This window comes from Oncorhynchus clarkii, chromosome 3 (genome assembly GCF_045791955.1).
Source record: "Oncorhynchus clarkii lewisi isolate Uvic-CL-2024 chromosome 3, UVic_Ocla_1.0, whole genome shotgun sequence".
Lineage (NCBI taxonomy): Eukaryota > Metazoa > Chordata > Actinopteri > Salmoniformes > Salmonidae > Oncorhynchus > Oncorhynchus clarkii.
The window spans coordinates 70,384,241-70,404,637 of NC_092149.1; the positions used below are offsets into that span (position 1 = coordinate 70,384,241).

At 42.3% G+C, this 20,397-nt stretch overlaps 3 protein-coding genes across 5 annotated transcripts in view; all 3 read right to left on the reverse strand.

The window, feature by feature from the left end:
- Positions 1 to 747: 747 nt before the first annotated feature.
- Positions 748 to 6,063, reverse strand: LOC139402868 (gap junction alpha-3 protein-like). Its single transcript, XM_071146766.1, has 3 exons — positions 5,725 to 6,063; positions 4,538 to 4,599; positions 748 to 3,134 (listed from the first exon to the last, which is right to left on the reverse strand). Exon 3 carries the CDS (start codon positions 3,097 to 3,099, stop codon positions 1,789 to 1,791), a length of 1,311 nt encoding a protein of 436 aa, XP_071002867.1. The 5' UTR covers positions 3,100 to 3,134; positions 4,538 to 4,599; positions 5,725 to 6,063; the 3' UTR covers positions 748 to 1,788.
- A 464-nt stretch (positions 6,064 to 6,527) lies between these two features.
- LOC139402972 (gap junction protein beta 8) lies at positions 6,528 to 10,227 on the reverse strand. The gene is made up of 2 exons (XM_071146791.1): positions 10,018 to 10,227; positions 6,528 to 9,027 (listed from the first exon to the last, which is right to left on the reverse strand). The coding sequence occupies exon 2, from the start codon at positions 8,998 to 9,000 to the stop codon at positions 8,182 to 8,184; it is 819 nt and encodes a 272-aa protein (XP_071002892.1). The 5' UTR covers positions 9,001 to 9,027; positions 10,018 to 10,227; the 3' UTR covers positions 6,528 to 8,181.
- A 631-nt stretch (positions 10,228 to 10,858) lies between these two features.
- Positions 10,859 to 20,397, reverse strand: part of LOC139402948 (crystallin, lambda 1) — a 32,170-nt gene continuing 22,631 nt past the window's right edge. For 2 of the 3 annotated variants that reach the window (XM_071146778.1, XM_071146782.1), the window contains 2 exons: positions 14,441 to 14,547; positions 10,859 to 11,734 (listed from right to left, as the gene is read on the reverse strand). In XM_071146778.1, coding sequence (XP_071002879.1) covers positions 11,636 to 11,734; positions 14,441 to 14,547 — 206 coding nt within the window. In that variant the 3' untranslated portion in view covers positions 10,859 to 11,635. The remainder of the gene's footprint in view (positions 11,735 to 14,440; positions 14,548 to 20,397) is intronic. The other variant, XR_011633275.1, reaches the window with a different exon arrangement.

A 20,397-nucleotide genomic window follows, 5' to 3' on the forward strand; every position in this document is an offset into this window, starting at 1 on the left:
AACATGTCAGCTTTTTAGATGCTGTTGTTAATCTAGTTTCTTCACATTTGCAAGATGTGGGATACTTAAATATCCTGTAATTGGTTTATTTTCCCTCTTAATTTAAAGCATTTGGGTTTATTTTGTTTTCAACATCTTGAAAATTGGATGTCAACTTTTCATTGTGCATATGTCAGTATGCTTTCTAATTTCAGGCAAAAAATGTTTACGTTAATTTACTTAATTTCTGCATTCGATAATGAAATGTAGGAGCAGGGTCTGGAACTATGGAACTTACAGTAATAACAGCTGTGGACTACAAGAATATATTCAACTCCTAGTTTTGACCCATCATTTTCTTATAGTTTTTGTGTAACTTATGTGTTCAGTAAGTGGATCCTGGGTAAAACTAAGACAAAGAAATGCACCTGTAGACCTGTTAGTGAATCAGTGAGTTGTAGTTTTGCATTTACAGATTCCACCATTACTCTTCAAACACATAATACAAAAAATGTATTTCCAAACACTGATAGCTAAGCTATTTCCTGAATATTCTAAAAGTAATTTAGACTGTGAAATTCAGGCAGTGTCATAAAGTACAAGATAAAAGTTCTATAATGAACAAGCAAATGTTATTATCCCCATATCTGTGTCATTGCTGACATTGTACAGTATACTTAACCCTAAAGAAAGGATGAGAGCATACCTGCTGCTGATTTAGTTTGTCTTGCAATGGACTTTCTATGATACGCCAAAACAATTGTTTAAAAATAAAGTATTTTAAAAGCCTAGTGCTATTAAAAATTTGATTTTCCTGTGGTTTCTATTTACAAACTATGAGGTTGGAATAATACAGTGAAGTTGTGAACACGATCATAATGCCCTTTAGTGTTGAGCTGTTTGAAAAGACTGCCTGAAGTTTCTGCCTGTTTTGGTGGGAGGGAGTTTTTACCTGCCTGGTGATATAGTTAAGAGACCAATAAGATAGAGCGTTGCAAATCTCTCTGCCAATAACAGCTAGTTTTCAGTTTTCCCCTCCCCACTCAGACCACTCCCAGACCGTCTTAAGAACATTCTTGCTTGGAGGATTTGCTCTTTGCTAAGAAGCTCTTTTTTTTTCTTCACCGTTTTAATCGAAAGAAAATCACAGGTTGTTATCCAGAAATAATTTGATATTGAGATAAAAACGGCTGCCTTGGATCTTTAAGAAAGGTTCAACTTGTATAACAGCAAAAGAGAAAATATACTAAACAAACAACTAGTCTCAAAACACCCTGTACTTGTTCCACATTACAGTTTTATTCGAAATTGGTTCTCAGCAATTTGCCAATCGAACTCAACGACTTGATGAATGTACAGTATCATTCCTAATTGGAATAAATAGGCTTTTATGTTCATCAAATAAACACAACAACAACAACCACTGTTGACAAGAGCACATTGACACATACTAGGCCATTGAAACCGAATTCAAACAAAAAAGTTACTTGGCCATTTTAAAGTGGAATGAGAACCCTAAAGTCCCCTGATGTCCAGTATATTGAAGCCTTTGGCCTGTGAGACCATTTTAACGCACATTGCACAATCACACTGCACATTTTTTTTGTATCATAATGCATATGCTACAACTCACCAATTGCACTGATATTAACTGCTGTTAATATATATATTTGGCAACAACTCCAGACCCTTGCCTCACATTGCCTCCAATTATTATTATTTATTTTTTTAAATCATTTTTTTTATAGAAAAATCATTGGGGTGGTTGGGAGGGCTTTGGAAGGTTGGAGGTGTATTTAGGGGGACTGACTATACTGCCAAGTCGTTGGGCCTGGCTCTGATGCTGCTGCTCTTGCTGGCCCTGCTGAGCCGGCGAGGGTCTGTGACCATGACGGGGGGCTCATGCATTTCCACTGTGGTGGTGACGTGGCCTTCCTCCTGATCAACATCCCCCCCACTCAAACTGCCCCCACTGGAGCTGGAGCTGGGGCTGGTGGTGGGGGGAGCAGCATTACAAGGCTGATGCTTACTATCAGAGGAGGGGGCGGAGGAAGGGGAGGAGGAGGGTGATGTGGCCTTCATCTCCCGAGTCTGCTGCTCGGTGGCCAGGTTGGCCCAGTTCTGCTGCGTGGTCAGCCTTTGGTTGTTGTTGCTGCTCATGTAGTAGGAGGACGAGGGCCCCTCCTGCAGGGGGTCCATCTTGAACTCTGCCGGGGAGGCCTCTACCTTGGGCCGCAGGAACGCACCACTCCCAGCTGTCACGTCCGTGTACGTCGGTGGGTAGCTGAGGTTGGGAAGAGCAGTTCTGGGGGCAGAAGTTATGGACTCCGGCCCCACACCATCAGAGCGGGGCAACAACACATGATCAGGGGTGGCCATTCCCTGTTTAACTTTCTTCCACCCAAGGTGATAGATCTCTAACAAATTCAGCAAAAGAGACACGCAAGCCACCACAAGCATAAATATGATGAAAATGGTCTTTTCAGTGGGCCTAGATATGAAGCAGTCCACAGTGTTGGGGCAGGGCCACCGTGCACACTTGTATAGTGGCCTCAGCTGGAAGCCATAAAGTAAATACTGACCTAAAATGAACCCCACTTCAAAAAGGGTCTTGAATATGATGTTGAACACATAGGTGCGCAGCAGGGCACCCCTAATGCGGATCTTGCCATGCTCATCCCTGATAGGTGGCTTCTCCTTTTTACCACCTCCCCCTCCCCCTGCATCCCCTCCTTCATTGTAAAGGAGTTCCTTTTCCTCCTGGAGTCTGTTGGCCTTTCGCAGCTCCTCCTCCTTCTCTTTCCGCTTCTCCTCCATGCGGACGATGTGCAGTACGTGACCCAGGTAGATGAGGGTGGGCGTGGACACAAAGATGATCTGCAGCACCCAGAAGCGGATGTGCGAGATGGGGAAAGCCTCATCATAGCAGACGTTCTCACACCCAGGCTGCTGTGTGTTGCAGGTGAAGTCAGACTGCTCGTCGCCCCACACGTCCTCGGCTGCCGCTCCCAGCACCAGGATCCTAAAGATGAAGAGGACAGTCAGCCAGACCTTGCCGATTACTGTTGAGTGTTCCTGTGCATTCTCCAACAGACGCCCCAGAAAGCTCCAGTCACCCATGCTTCAAGATTTATACCCTAGGGAGAAAGTACAGTCTGGAGTGAACAGAGGGAGGAGAGAAGGATGACGGGATGAAAAGACAGAGAGGGGGGAAAGAGATTGTCAGTTACCTGTTAAAGTGATACCATGTAACATAAAGCATGAATAATCCAGCATAAACTGCAGGGGGATAAAGGACAGAGAAACACTACAAACCTAGAGAGAGCAAGCAATGGTCGCGTCACCCACAAACATACAAAGGGTTAATCACACTTCACATCGGCACAACACATTAAGCGCTTATTAAAATTAATTCCATAAAATGGCCTTGAAGAAGTCATTGGCGTTAACTGCTAAATCAATTATTTGAATCGAACAATCGGTCAAAGCAAGTGAACGGTATAGAAATGTTCTGTAATGCCACAGAATTTTGTGAAGCCCCCTATTTCTCTATTTAGCAATAACTATGAACCTGACATTTATGCTAACACTCTTTCACTCTCCTGTTCTCTCTCTAAAACTTTCTCTCGGTCACTGTCACACATACACACACGCACTCCCTCTCTCTTTCTCTGTCTCTCACCTGCTCGCTCCACTACCCAGCAGGCATTTGCTGAGATCAACATTATAATGGTCAAAAACAGCAGTGAGCAGAGGTTGGACTGCGGTGTGTTGGCCCTGACACACACGACTCCCACTGTTACAGATCCAACAGAGCCTTAGGTGTCAAGTCCAACGATATAACATACAATCTTCAACATCTAATAGGCCTTTATATCCTGTGATGTACAGAATTACATTTTCATTGAGAACAGGGACAGCTATAGGCCTCTTTTAACATGCTAATAATTCATTAGCTAAATCTAATACATCTGTAACACACTTGTAAAAAAAATGTGTGCTATTTTAAATGGCAATTTAATGGTCAATTATATAAGAAATTGCAGCCAATAAATGCAAAGACACCAAATTCATAATTACATATATTGACTAAGCTATTAACTATTTAACAATGTATACTGTCATACTGCATAAATTAAAACCAAACGGAATAATCAGATTACACTTTCCCCATATGTGATCCTCAAAAACAAGCTATGAGAATGATTTTAACTAACCTCTGAATATACGTTTGAAACTAAGACATTGCACAACATTTGCTAGCCCTAGTCACAAAAAAACACTGTTGAATACAGGAGAATGAAGACAAATACTCAGACTTTTTTTGTAGGTATTTTCTTAAAACTGCATTGTTGGTTAAGGGCTTGTAAGTAAGCATTTCACTGTAAGGTCTACTACACCTGTTGTATTCCGCGCATGTGACAAATAAAATACTATTTTTTCTATGTATAGTGCTTGGTTAGCTTTGTGCACATGAATTTGCCAGTAGAGGCCTATCAATCTACTATTCACACCAAAAGCAAAACACAAGCAGAAACATAAAATGGTTGGAACTTACTCAAATGTTCTTGTATTGAGGGTAATAAATCCATCGACTAGGGTTCAGAATAAATATGACACCTGTAAAGAAAAAATATATAAATTAATGGATGAATATGTTAATTGGTTTATTTACATCAAAAGTTTATTCCCTTATCTTTAAGCAGACTGACACACGTGATAGGTATTTTTTTGGTTTACTGTTATTTTTTTAAACTATTATTGAAGTGAAAATGACCATGCCCTGATTCATAAATATTAATTGGCGTCATAAATTAAGATATTAATTAGATTGGAAAAACAAGGCATTTTGACACAGAATTGATATGCAAAGAAATGTTAATCTCAAGACTTGAGAGATGTTTCAACCTATTTCTCTCTCTATATCAGCATCCCACCGCATAGTTTGCATCCTGATGAAAATAATGTGGGATTCTTTTTTTTCTTCACGGCAAATACATATGAAATATATATTAAACGTGTTAACATTATAAACATATTAAACGTGACATACCCCAAATGAATGCTTGTCTCATCAGAATTGTAAATGCTAATCAAGAGAAATACTTTGATCGAAAAGAAACGCGCACCTAAATATTGGATAAATACATGACCGTATGAAACAGTAAAAAATACACATACAAAAATCGAAATGCTTTAAAAGTTATTTGTTTAATGTTTATTTATATTATAATTTGTATTATCATTATTACTATTATAAGGACTACAGTATTAGAATAGCCTATCTGATAAGGTTGGAATGTTGTATGTTCTTTGTCTCAACATTTGTTTTGTTTAATCACGTTATCAGTCCAGAAAATATCCCATCTTATAATACAAATCGAATAGGTTGAATATCAGATGATTTATGAAGGTTTTGAAGACCATTAAATAAGTCATAATAATTAACTCGATCAAGTTCAGGTAGCCAACAGTAACCTACAAAGTGTGCTGCCTCACAAATCGACAATACAGAGGGTGCCAGATAGGCTTTGTGTCCACTGGGTTTATTTTTTAGCTCCCATATACCTTTGTTATCGTATTGTTTGACCGATTATAATAGGTCACTACTGTAATTTCTAATAATTAAATACTCAACATTTAAATGTTCATTAAATAAAATGTCCATTGATACGAGTTACCAGTAACCAGCATCACATCAGTACGAGGGCCAGGAAAGATACTCGCACCTCATTTCAATCATACCTTAGACAGGAGATGCCCAATTTAAATATGGAAAGCAATATCCATCTGCCATTGGTGCCATATTTTGAGTGCGTCGGATAGCCTACAGACCTTCCAGGGAAGTTGGTACCCTCCCCTCTTCACCAAATCCTGGCACCTCTGCCAGTTTACCAAACTCTTTTAAACGCAGCCAGGCCAAGTTATTCATTCACAAACTTCACACGTGGATTCGCCGCCAAATTTGAGCAAGAAAAGTTAGTTTTTCGAGACGAATTGAACTTGAAGATGGGTTTCCGCGAAGCGCAGCTCACTCCCATTCCCAGCCATCGCGACTGTCACATTGTGTGACCATGCATGAGTGAATTCAGTAAGTCATCACCCTGGACCGATGCACGCCACGCCCCTATAAAACATCAAGCTTCAAATAGTCTATGCAGTCTGGGGGTGCATGTTACCATCCGGGAAAAATCTGTTCTGCTTTCATAGTTTTACATCTGACCTTTGGTCTTTAGTGACGGAAGTTGGCAATTTCTGACAAGGTAGCCCATCTGTGAGAAATAGTTAATTTGGAATGCTGAAGAGAACATAGGCCTGACAGATACAATTGTGAGTTAGGAATGTATGATTCTACACCTCACAAGAATACAATTTACTTGTGATACATGGCTATCAAAAGTTACACTGCAAATCCAGTCACCCACCGCAAAACCCACGTAACCTCCCGCCCTCTCTTGGTTGTCCAGAGAAGCGCATCCCAGTGGCTGGAGGTTGATAACATTGGTATTACAACATTAACTGTGAAAGCAATAAGTGAACAGACAGTATCATTTGTTTTTTTTAATTAAAAGTCAAGACTCAGGGTCAGAGTGCAGATCTAAAAAATACAAACATCAAAAACATGCAGTTTAGAAATCTGTACATTAATAGCTAGGCTCTAGCTGCTGTAAAGAAGCAAGTGACAATGTTGAGGCTTTCAAAAATGTTCCCGAACGATTTGTACTACTGAATTTAGCATTTTCTCCAAACAGTCAATGTAAATAAACATCCAAAAAGCCCCCATACAACTGTAAAGATTGTGAGAGGAAGTAAGCCCACAAAGTGCTTTCACATATGTGTGTGATGCATCTCATTACTAAAACTGTCCTTACCTTTTCACAGGTAACAGTCAAATTGTCACTACAGTGATACAAGTTATGGTCCAACTTCTACATGCATTTTTGAACAAAGCACATTAGGCCAGTTTTGCCTGTAGATCAGCCCGCTAACTCACATTGAAAGAGGTGCAGTGATATGTTCAGTGCCTAAAATAAGGAACAAGCTGAAAGATGATAGGCTCTGTAGCCACGTTTACAATCAGTCTTGACAACAATAGGCTATATGTCGGACTCAGTTGGCATAATGCTCAGAGGGTCCGTTTCCAGTACCCAGCTTAAGCCTACTCCTGGACCAAGAAGCACTTCCAATGGATATTCCCCATTGAGCATGCTTTTTAAGTACAGGAATAGGCTTCATTTGGGTCCAGGAAATCTGTCCAGAATGTTCAAGTGTATCAGCCATGCTACCTAAAAACATTGTGCTCGGTGTGGCTCAGTTGGTAGAGCGTGGCACTTACAACGTCAGGCTTATGGGGGACCGGTACGAACAAATGTGAAAAGGTATGCATTCACTACTGTATGTTTATCTGGATAAGAGCATCTGCTAAATTACTTAAATGTAAATGCTCAATATACAGCATCTACATCATACTGTTTGACACCGCTAATAGACAAAGGCACTGTTTTAAAATTGCTTTGGTACTCAATACATTTCCTTCACCGGTATGAGCCTCAAATAGAACTTGGAGCTATACTGCACACTTGTGAGTTTCTGCTTTGGTAAAGTTTCCCACAAAGCTGAAGTAGTAACATAAACCAATTCTGGTTGCGCTCCACAATAAAACAAACTCCTGCAAGCTCATTGTAAACCAGAAGGTGGCGATCTAGACCCATTTGTCACTGCTGTTCAACCTCCCAAACACACATGTAGCTCAAACACACAAGCACCAAGATAAATCAAATAAAAAAATACATTAAAAAAAAATGCTAAAACATTACCCCATAGGTCAGTCATAGTGGAAGGCACAGAAAGATAAATATCCTCTACGACAGTGTTCCCCAACGCCAGTCCTCGAGTACCCCCAACAATACACATTGGACAAGCACATCTGATTAAACTTGTCAACTAATTAGCAATCGCTCAATGAGTTGAATCAGGCATGTTCATCCAGGGCTACAACAAAAACATCTGCTGTTGGGGGTACTGGAGGACTGGAATTGGGAATCTGCTCTAGAAAAGCAGACTCAGGGTTAGGCCAGTCCTCTCAGCTGCTACAGGTATGTCCTCACATGTTCTCTTCTCATGGTAACAAAACACTGATAGGTTTCTACTCCCTAGTTCTCTGTAGTCTAAATGGGGAAGAACATGGACACTATGCTGGGCTCACACGGTCTTGGTGCTGGAGGAATCTGTAAGAGAGGACAGCAGCATCTCGTTCTTTTTATTCTGTAGTAGGGACTTGTTCGTGGTTATGTGATCGGGGTGAGCGTAGGCACGGCTCTTCTTGGACATCCTGGTGGAGCACCTCATCAGGGCCTTGACGATGAGGTAGGCCAGCTCGGTCACGTTGAGAACCATGCAGATGGCAGACGAAGCCACCATGAAGATGGTGAAGATGGTCTTCTCCGTGGGTCGGGAGATGAAGCAGTCCACCTTGTTTGGGCAGGGCCACTGCTCACACTTCACCAGACGAGGCATCGCAAAGCCATCGTAAACAAAGTAGAGGGCGTACATAAAGCCAGCCTCAAAAATCAGGCGGAAGAACAGGCTGCAGGTGTACGTCCACCACAGAGGCCCCGTGATGGGCAGACGACGACTCTTCAGGGCCTCTAGGTCCACCTGCCTGGTCTTGTCATCACCACCACTGTGCAAGGCCGTCGCGATGATGTGCTTCTTGTCCCCACGCTTCCTGTAAGTCACGTGCATGGCCACCAGCAGGGCCGGTGTGGACACGAAGATCAGCTGCAGGCACCAGAGACGGATGTGTGACACTGGGAAGAAGTGGTCGTAGCAGACGTTCTTACAGCCGGGCTGCTGGGTGTTGCAGGTGAAGTCAGACTGCTCGTCTCCCCACACGCTCTCTGCAGCCAGTACCAGGATGGTGATACGGAAGATGAATAGGACAGACAGCCAGATCTTCCCCAGGCTGGTGGAGTGTTTGTTCACCCCGCCCAGCTGGGCGTACAGAGCCCCCCAACTCATCTCTACAGCAGCTTTGGCTTAGACCACCTGGAGAACACAATAATGGAAACGGTACAAATTAATGTCAGTTCTTAGTGAACTTGAAAAAGGTTTCATTTTCAGAAACCCAAACAGCACACTGAGAAGGAGACCAGTAGACCTACATTACTGTCGTTTCCTTTTGTCTCACAATTAGACATTTGAAAAACCTAACCAAAAATGTCTAAACATTAAGTATTCAATTGAACACTAGGTGGTGTTTCTTTCCAATACAATTTAATCAAACTATATAATAAGATTAAGTGTTTTCATTCAAGTAATTACTTTTACACAACACTGGCTATCAAATGAGGCTATACTGATGGATAAAAGTGTAGTAAACAATAAATAATCAAACAGTACACAAGAAAGTTAAGACAAATCAATAAATTAGCATTTGTTTATTATACATGATAAACTGGGTGGTTCGAGCCCTGAATGCTGATTGGCTGACAGCCGTGGTATATCAGAACATATAAAAACATTTTGTAATTTTCTAATTACGTTGGCAACCCGTTTATAATCGCAATAAGGCACCTCGGTTTTTTTTGTTGGTATATCTCCAATTTACCACGGCAAAGGGCTGTATCCAGCCACTCAGCGTTGAGTCGTGTGTAGAAGTCATTGGACATATATTACACCTCGTACGTGGTTGCTTATACATACACTTACTAAACTTGGCTGCTGCTAGTTACTAAGACAGCATTATTAGTGATGAGTTTCCCTGCATTTTATTAAAATTCAAAATGTAAACTGTCCATAACAATTTGCCAATTAATCATATATCGTTAGGTTTCCCTGTCGAGTTTCTAATCTGTTAATTGTAACATGTATATTGGGGAAAAAAATAAGCAACAATAATTTCTTTAATAAAATCCTAAACATCAGCAGCAACAACAAAAAAAAAACAATCACCAGTGGCTGTATCATTACATAAAGACGAATAAGACAGGTGAGTATGATCCACAAAATATCGGATTCACAAATCACAGCACTCACCTCCTCGGAATTTCAGTAAACGTCCATTAATTGTACTTTTCGGTGCACTTTAATGCCGTCGTTCAAAGAAACACCAAAGACGGAGAGAGCAAATCCAAACGAAGCCGAGGGGAATATTTAGTTGTTTGGAAGTAGGTCCGACTGTGAAGTCTGCGCTCTGATGAGATGTACCTGAGTTTTTACGATCTTCACTCGAGGACAATCTACCTGCTAGGGGGCGGGACGAAGAAAAAGAGCGCTCATCAACCCCATTGGCTCATCAGTTCAGGAGTGTGTAGTTTTACCTGATTTCACTGAAATACACTGATTTGATTATTTGAATCAAACACAATCACATCCTTTTCACATTGACTGTTTATAGACAATTCAGAGAGATACACTTGAATTCGGTCTTAATTTACTGTACGAGCTATAAAGCACGCAGTCATCATTAGCCCAATATTAGACTAAAATAGCCTAACGTTACTCCGTAGTCCAAGGACTTTTCATGTTGTTTAAAGGGCGAATTGGCCCTGGAAGATAACAGCTAAATACTCCATATACACGTGACTAGATTCTCAATTGCAGTATGGTTCTAGAAACATAAATCCCTTTACTTTCATATCACATCAAAATAATTTCACAAATGCAAAATACACACTTAGTGTACACTGTGTTAACCGGGTTTAGCATAGTTGCAGCACGTTTCAGTGACGTGTGTGGCGTCGGTCTTCCATTTACACACAGGTGTTCAGAGACGCAGATAGCTATTAGCACAGTCCAGCGTCTCCCGTAAACAAGCGCTGTAACATGGAAATATGTCCGTGTGGGAACCCTAACCCTATTAAAAGGTGTGTATCAATGTAACTTTGTTTTATTATTATTTACGATATGAAATGTCCTTATGTTTCCAATACAGCAAGGGACTCGTGTTAATGTTCAGACTGAGCGTTGCGAATCTTAACAAAACTCCCCTCTACAGAAGAGGCCTTCCTCCAATGACTCTTGTGTAATGTAACTGAACTGAGAGTCATGGTCAAGGCCTAAGTCGTCATGAGACAGTCAGTACATTCAAGTGATGATGGATATTTCCTCTGTGAAATCAAGATTACCACAAAGTAGGCATGACCTCATGCTGACTTAAGATCTATCTAGCGATGATGCTATTTTGGGAGACCATAGGAAAATACCAGATATAGTACATAATACTGTTTGTTGAAAAATTACAATATCTTAACATTCTTGAGAAATTCAACATTTTAATAAAGAAATCTCCCATAAGGTTTTGACATTAACATTTCATATTCATAATTCAAGAAGCCAGTGTGGTATGACCAAACCAATAATTCCCTTGTCTGATCAACGTGTTGATTGCATAAAACATGTGGTGGTTAGATTTCTGAGATGGCATGGGAATCAATCCCTAGATTGCTTTATTGTGTGTGAGGGCTATAGTACCATCCCAGAATGGTTGATTGTGTGTGAGGACTCAGGGCTACAGCATTCAGTAACATCCCCAGTGTAGGCACTACTGAGAGATCAGATCATCCTCATCACCATGCTCTTTGGCTGAGTGATGGACAGCAGAGTCCCAGACCTCAGCCCACCCTGTTCATCAGTGGTGGTGATAGTCCTGGGGTCACTTCTTGAGCTTGGCCAGGCCCATGAGAAGCTGGTCCCTTCTCTCTCTCCTGGCAGACAGGTGCTGCTGGTCAGCTGGGATCAGCTCACACATCTCCTGGAGGGACACATCAGAGGAAGAAGGGAGGGAAAGGGAAATAAGATGAGTAGAGAGAATGCATTGTTTCTTCTCTGAATTGTACATTGATCAAAAATAAAATGCAACAATTTAAAAAGGTTTTACTGAGTTACAAGGAAATCAGTCAATTGAAATCAATTTATTAGGCCCTAATCTATGGATTTCACATGACTGGGAATACAGATATGCATCTATTGGTCACAGATACCTTTAAAAAAGGTAGGGGCGTGGATCAGAAAACCAGTCAGTATCTGGTGTGACCACCATTTGTCTCATGCAGCGCAACACATCTGATAAGGGTGGCGAACACGCAGATGAGCTTCCCTGAGACGGTTTCTGACAGTTTGTGCAGAAATTCTTCAGTGCAAACCCACAGTTTCATCAGCTGTCCGGGTGGTTGGTCTCAGACGATCCCGCAGGTGAAGAAGACAGATGTGGAAGTCCTGGGTTGGCGTGGTTACACATGGTCTGCGCTTGTGAGGCCGGTTGGAGGTACTGCCAAATTCTCTAAAGTGATGTTGGAGATGGCTTATGGTAGAGAAATTAACATTCAATTATCTGGCAACAGCTCTGCAGTCATCATGCCAATTGCACACTCCCTCAACTTGAGATATCTGTGGCATTGTGTTGCGTGACAAAACTGCACATTTTAGATTGGCCTTTTATTGTCCCCAGGACAAGGTGCACCTGTGTAATGATCATGCTGTTTAATCAGTTTCTTGATATGCCACACCTATCAGGTGGTTGGATTATCTTATCAAATCGGAGGGCCTGTTGTCCGGACCTCTGGCAGTCTCTATGGGGGTGCCACAGGGTTCAATTCTCGGGCCGACTCTCTTCTCTGTATACATCAATGATGTCGCTCTTGCTGCTGGTGATTCTCTGATCCACCTCTACGCAGACGACACCATTCTGTATACCTCTGGCCCCTTCTTTGGACACTGTGTTAACTAACCTCCAGATGAGCTTCAATGCCATACAACTCTCCTTCCGTGGCCTCCAACTGCTCTTAAATGCAAGTAAAACTAAATGCATGCTCTTCAACCGATTGCTGCCCGCACCTGCCCGCCCATCCAGCATCACTACTCTGGACGGTTCTGACTTAGAATATGTGGACAACTACAAATACCTTGGTGTCTGGTTAGACTGTAAACTCTCCTTCCAGACTCACATTAAACGTCTCCAATCCAAAATTAAATCTAGAATCGGTTTCCTATTTTGCAACAACGCATCCTTCACTCATGCTGCCAAACATACCCTCGTAAAACTGACCATCCTACCGATCCTCGACTTCGGCAATGTCATTTACAAAGTAGCCTCCAACACTCTACTCAACCAATTGGATGCAGTCTATCACAGTGCCATCTGTTTTGTCACCAAAGCCCCATATACTACCCACCACTGCGACCTGTACACTCTCGTTGGCTGGCCCTTGCTTCATACTCTTCGCCAAACCCACTGGCTCCAGGTCATCTACAAGTCTCTGCTAGGTAAATCCCTGCCTTATCTCAGCTCACTGGTCACCATAGCAGCACCCACCCGTAGCACGCGCTCCAGCAGGTATATCTCACTGGTCACCCCCAAAGCCAATTCTTCCTTTGCCGCCTTTCCTTCCAGTTCTCTGCTGCCAATAACTGGAATGAACTGCAAAAATCACTAAAGCTGGAGACTCTTACCTCCCTCACTAGCTTTAAGTACCAGCTGGCAGAGCAGCTCACAGATCACTGCATCTGTAAATTAGCCCATTCAATCTACCTCATCCCCATACTGTATTTATTTATTTATCTTGCTCCTTTGCACCCCAGTATCTCTACTTGCACATTCATCTTCTGCACATCCTACCATTCCAGTGTTTAATTGCTATATTGTAATTACTTCGTCACCATGGCCTATTTATTGCCTTACCTCTCTTATCCTACCTCATTTGCACATGCTGTATATAGATTTTTTTACTGTATTATTGATTGTATGTTTGTTTATTCCATGTGTAACTCTGTGTTGTTGTATGTGTCGACCTGCTTTGCTTTATCTTGGCCAGGTCGCAGTTGCAAATGAGAACTTGTTCTCAACTAGCCTACCTGGTGAAATAAAGGTGAAATAAAAATAAATAAATAAATCTTGGAAAAGGAGAAATGCTTACTAACTGGGGTGTAAAACATATTTGTGCACAACATTTGAGAGAAATAAGCTTTTCGTGCTTATGGAACGTTTCTGGGATCTTTTATTTCAGCTCATGAAAAATGGAACCAACACTTAAATGTTGCGTTTATATTTTTGTTCAGTATAGTTTTAACTGCTAGGATTTCATTTTGGTGTTATCCTAGTGAAATATGTCCTTGGTTACACTATGCATTTAAAAATCGGTCCAATATAAAATATTTTATGCTTGTGAAATAGTTTACGCTTAGGGCCAGGGTGTTCTCACATGACGGCTTCCATTGGAGTGTGGAGAATGATGTTTGAACAGCCTGACTGCATATGATTGAGTAACGTCTAGTTAACAGGGTATGGTACTAGAAGGGGAAACTTTTGAATGCTCGCCGGACTTAATGTTTCATTGCCCTCATTGACCTAACCCAGTTTTTCATACCTTCTTGTACTTGATGAGCAAAATCTGAAGACACCTAGTCCTAGAATATAGAGGCGTTGGTACAAACAGTACAACACATAAACACATAAGCTTACTTTGTTGATGCGCTCGGCTGCCTCCCCAGAGAATTCGGGAACAGGTCCAAAGGTGTTCAGAACCCTCTTCATGCCCTCTCTGTAGCGCTGGAGATAGTCCTCCAGACCTGGGGGAGTGGACCGGATAGAGAGGAATGGGTAGACTTTAAGGCAAAGGGCAGATCTTATTGTATTTGGTTCAGTATAGAGTAACAAAACAGATTTGTATCATCTCACCATGACCAAGAACGAAAGTGCTCAAAGTCATTTAGGCCTAGTTGTATTCTACACTGAACAAAAATATAAAACACAACATGCTACCATTTCAAAGATGTTACTGAGTTACAGTTCATAAGGAAATCAGTCAATTTAAATCAATTCATGTTGTGTGACAAAACTGCACATTTTAGTGTGGCCTTATTGTCCCCAGCACAAGGTGCCCCTGTGTAATGATCATGCTGTTTAATCAGTTTCTTGATGTGCCACACCTGTCAGATGGATGGATTATCTTGGCAAAGGAGAAATGCACAGGGATGTGAACAAATTTGTGCACACAATGAGAGATAAGCTTTTTGAGAGTATGAAACATTTCTGGGATCTTTTATTTCAGGTCATGAAACATGGGACCAGCACTTTACATGTTGCATTTATATTTTTGTTCAGTGTTTTTGAATGAATTTAGTAAGTGGGTTTAAGCATTAAATCTAGTCAACTTCTTTCTTAGGTGTAAAAAGCTTGTTAATTTGTTTCTTACTTCCAAGTTGAACACTGAATGTGTACATGAACATTACAGGGACAGACTAAAGCTAACACTTCAGTGTGATAACTGGCAGCTACATCCAACTAAGCTCTCTCACAGAGTTTTGTTTTTGGTGGGAGAGACCTCACCTGACAGGCTGTTTTCAAAGACTCTTTCTCTCCTCTACTTCCACTAGTGTAATGTACTTAAGTAAAAAATAATTTAAAGTACTACTTAAGTAGTATCTGTACTTTATTAGTTATATTTTTAACAACTTTTACTTCACTACATTCCTAAAGAAAATATTGTACTTTTTACACCATACATTTTTAATGCTTAACAGAACAGGAAAACTGTGAAATTCATGCACTTATCAAGAGAACACGTGGTCATCCCTACTGCCTCTGTTCTGACGGTCTCACTAAACACAATTGCATCTTTTGTAAATAATATCAGTGTTGGAGTGTGACCCTGGCAATCCATACATTTTAAAACAAGAAAATGGTTCCGTCTGGTTTGCTTAATATAAGGAACTTGAAATTATTTATACTTTTACTTTGATACTTAAGTATATTTTAGCAATTCAATTTACTTTTGATACTTAAGTATATTTAAAACCAAACACATTTAGACTTTTACTCAAGTAATATTTTACTATTTTAATTGGTGACTTTTATTTAGGCCTCTGTTATTTTGCCACTTGGGAATATGACCATGGACTAACACCAGAGGACTGGTATAAAATGATTATTAAGAGATCAAAACAGGTCAAGTAGAATGTGTGAGTACTGTACAACATGTATTCTCCCCTGGTGACAGTGGTTTTAGATGACTGGTGTGAGGCAGTTCCTTCATTTGTGTTGATCAAAAGACAGCTTAGTTTTGTCAACACGCTCTCTCTCTTTCTGTCAACACGCTCTCTCTCTCGATCTTCTGTCAACGCGCTCTCTCTCTTTCTGTCAACGCGCTCTCTCTCTTTCTGTCAACGCGCTCTCTCTCTCTCTTCTGTCAACACGCTCTCTCTCTCTCTTCTGTCAACACGCTCCCTCTCTTTCTGTCAACACGCTCTCTCTCTTCTGTCAACACGCTCTCTCTCTTCTGTCAACACGCTCTCTCTCTTCTGTCAACACGCTCCCTCTCTGTCAACACGCTCTCTCTCGCTCTTCTGTCAACGCGCTCTCTCTCTGTCAACGAGTTCTCACTCTTCTGTCAACGCGTTCTCTCTCCTGTCAAACGCGTTCTCTCTCTCTCCTGTCAAATGCATTCTCTCTCTCTCTTCTGTCAAATGCATTCTCTCTGTTCTGTCAACCGTGTTCTCTCTGTTCTGTCAACCGTGTTCTCTCTCTTCTGTCAACCGCGTTCTCTCTCTTCTGTCAACCGCGTTCTCTCTCTTCTGTCAACCGCGTTCTCTCTCTTCTGTCAACCGCGTTCTCTCTCTTCTGTCAACCGCGTTCTCTCTCTTCTGTCAACCGCGTTCTCTCTCTTCTGTCAACCGCGTTCTCTGTCTCTTCTGTCAACCGCGTTCTCTCTCTTCTGTCAACCGCGTTCTCTCTCTTCTGTCAACCGCGTTCTCTCTCTTCTGTCAACCGCGTTCTCTCTCTTCTGTCAACCGCGTTCTCTCTCTTCTGTCAACCGCGTTCTCTCTCTTCTGTCAACCGCGTTCTCTCTCTTCTGTCAACCGCGTTCTCTCTCTTCTGTCAACCGCGTTCTCTCTCTTCTGTCAACCGCGTTCTCTCTCTTCTGTCAACCGCGTTCTCTCTCTTCTGTCAACCGCGTTCTCTCTCTTCTGTCAACCGCGTTCTCTCTCTTCTGTCAAACGCGTTCTCTCTCTTCTGTCAAACGCGTTCTCTCTCTTCTGTCAAACGCGTTCTCTCTCTTCTGTCAAACGCGTTCTCTCTCTCGGTTCTGTCAAACGCGTTCTCTCTCTTCTGTCAAACGCGTTCTCTCTCTTCTGTCAAACGCGTTCTCTCTCTCTCCTGTCAAACGCGTTCTCTCTCTCTCCTGTCAACCGCGTTCTCTCTCTTCTGTCAACCGCGTTCTCTCTCTTCTGTCAAACGCGTTCTCTCTCTTCTGTCAAACGCGTTCTCTCTCTTCTGTCAAACGCGTTCTCTCTCTTCTGTCAAACGCGTTCTCTCTCTCGGTTCTGTCAAACGCGTTCTCTCTCTTCTGTCAAACGCGTTCTCTCTCTTCTGTCAAACGCGTTCTCTCTCTCTCCTGTCAAACGCGTTCTCTCTCTCTCCTGTCAACCGTGTTCTCTCTGTTCTGTCAAAGTGTTCTCTCTCTCTCCTGTCAACCGTGTTCTCTCTCTCTGTCAACCGTGTTCTCTCTCTCTCCTGTCAACCATGTTCTCTCTGTTCTGTCAACCGTGTTCTCTCTCTCTCCTGTCAACCATGTTCTCTCTCTCTCTCCTGTCAACCGTGTTCTCTCTGTTCTGTCAAAGTGTTCTCTCTCTTCTGTCAAACGCGTTCTCTCTGTTCTGTCAAACGCGTTCTCTCTCTTCTGTCAAACGTGTTCTCTCTCTTCTGTCAAACGCGTTCTCTCTCTTCTGTCAAACGCGTTCTCTCTCTTCTGTCAAACGCGTTCTCTCTCTTCTGTCAAACGCGTTCTCTCTCTTCTGTCAAACGCGTTCTCTCTCTTCTGTCAAACGCGTTCTCTCTCTCGCTTCTGTCAAACGCGTTCTCTCTCTCGCTTCTGTCAAACGCGTTCTCTCTCTCGCTTCTGTCAAACGCGTTCTCTCTCTCTCTTCTGTCAAACGCGTTCTCTCTCTCTTCTGTCAAACGCGTTCTCTCTCTCTTCTGTCAAACGCGTTCTCTCTCTCTTCTGTCAAACGCGTTCTCTCTCTCTCCTGTCAAACGCGTTCTCTCTCTCTCCTGTCAACCGTGTTCTCTCTGTTCTGTCAAAGTGTTCTCTCTCTCTCCTGTCAACCGTGTTCTCTCTGTTCTGTCAACCGTGTTCTCTCTCTCTCCTGTCAACCATGTTCTCTCTGTTCTGTCAACCGTGTTCTCTCTGTTCTGTCAACCGTGTTCTCTCTGTTCTGTCAACCGTGTTCTCTCTCTCTCCTGTCAACCATGTTCTCTCTCTCTCTCCTGTCAACCGTGTTCTCTCTGTTCTGTCAAAGTGTTCTCTCTCTTCTGTCAAACGCGTTCTCTCTGTTCTGTCAAAGTGTTCTCTCTCTCCTGTCAAACGCGTTCTCTCTCCTGTCAACCGTGTTCTCTCTGTTCTGTCAACCGTGTTCTCTCTGTTCTGTCAAAGTGTTCTCTCTCTTCTGTCAAACGCGTTCTCTCTGTTCTGTCAAAGTGTTCTCTCTCTCCTGTCAAACGCGTTCTCTCTCTCTCCTGTCAAAGTGTTCTCTCTCTCTCCTGTCAACCGTGTTCTCTCTGTTCTGTCAACTGTGTTCTCTCTGTTCTGTCAACCGTGTTCTCTCTCTCTCTCTGATCACGGTGGTGCTGCTAGAGCAGGGTCAACTTCTAGTGTTCACAATGCCCTTTCATATTCTCCATCTACTTGATGTTTCAGACTCTCAGAGAATCACTTGTGGGCGCACGCACACACACACACACACACACACACACGCAACCACCCACTCTCTCTCTCTAAAACACACACCCACGTCATCCACCAATATATTTTTATTTATTTATTTTTATTTCACCTTTATTTAACCAGGTAGCCTAGTTGAGAACAAGTTCTCATTTACAACTGCGACCTGGCCAAGATAAATGAAAGTGCGACACAAACAACACAGAGTTACACATGGAATAAACAAACATACAGTCAATAACACAATAGAAAAAGTCTATATGCAGTGTGTGCAAATGAGGTAAGATAAGGGAGGTAAGGCAATAAATAGGCCATAGTGGTGAAATAATTACAATATAGCAGTTAAACACGAGTGATAGATGTGCAGAAGATGAATGAAAATAAGAATTTGTTCTTAACTGACTTGCCTGGTTAAATAAAGGTAAAAAAAATAAATAAAAAAAAAATAAAAAAAAAAAAAAAATAATAATGTACAAGTAGAGATACTGCAAAGGAGCAAAACATTTTTTTTAAAGAACAGTATGGGGATGAGGTAGTTGGTTGGGCTATTTACAGATGGGGTATGTACAGGTGCAATGATCTGTGAGCTGCTCTAAAGCTAGTGAGGGAGATATGAGTCTCCAGCTTTAGTGATTTTTGCAATTCGTTCCAGTCATTGGCAGCAGAGAACTGGAAGGAAAGGCAGCCAAAGAAGGAATTGGCTTTGGGGGTGACCAGTGAAAAATACCTGCTGGAGCGTGTGATACGGGTGGGTGCTGCTATGGTGACCAGTGAGCTGAGATAAGGCTGGGCTTTACCTAGCAAAGACTTAGATGACCTGGAGCCAGTGGGGTTTGGACGAGTATGAAGCGAGGGCCAGCCAACGAGAGCATACAGGTCGCAGTGGTGGGTAGTATATGGGGCTTTGGTGACAACATTGATGGCACTGTGATAGACTGCATCCAATTTGTTGAGTAGAGTGTTGGAGGCTAGTTTGTAAATGACATCGTCAAAGGCAAGGATCGGCAGGATAGTCAGTTTTACGAGGGTGTGTTTGGCATCATGAGTGAAGGATGCTTTGTTTCGAAATAGGAAGCCGATTCTAGATTTTAAATTGGAGATGCTTAATGTGAGTCTGGAACGAGAGTTTACAGTCTCACCAGACACCTAGGTATTTGTAGTTGTCCACATATTCTAAGTCAGAACCATCCAGAGTAGTGATGCTGGACGGGCAGGCAGGTGTGGGCAGCGATCGGCATTTACTTTTACTTGCATTTAAGAGCAGTTGGAGGCCACGGAAGGAGAGTTGTATGGCATTGAAGCTTGTCTGGAGGTTAGTTAACACAGTGTCCAAAGAAGGGCCAGAAGTATACAGAATGGTGTCATCTGCGTAGAGGTGGATCAGAGAATCCCCAGCAGCAAGAGCGACATCATTGATGTATACAGAGAAAAGAGTCGGCCCGAGAATTGAACCCCATAGAGACTGCCAGAGGTCCGGACAACAGGCCCTCCGATTTGACACACTGAGCTCTGTCTGAGAAGTAGTTGGTGAACCAGGCAAGGCAGTCATTTGAGAAACCAAGGCTGTTGAGTCTGCCGTTAAGAATGTGGTGATTGACAAAGTCGAAAGCCTTTGGCCAGGTCGATGAATACAGCTGCACAGTATTGTCTATCAATGGCGGTTATGATATCGTTTAGGACCTTGAGCGTGGTTGAGGTG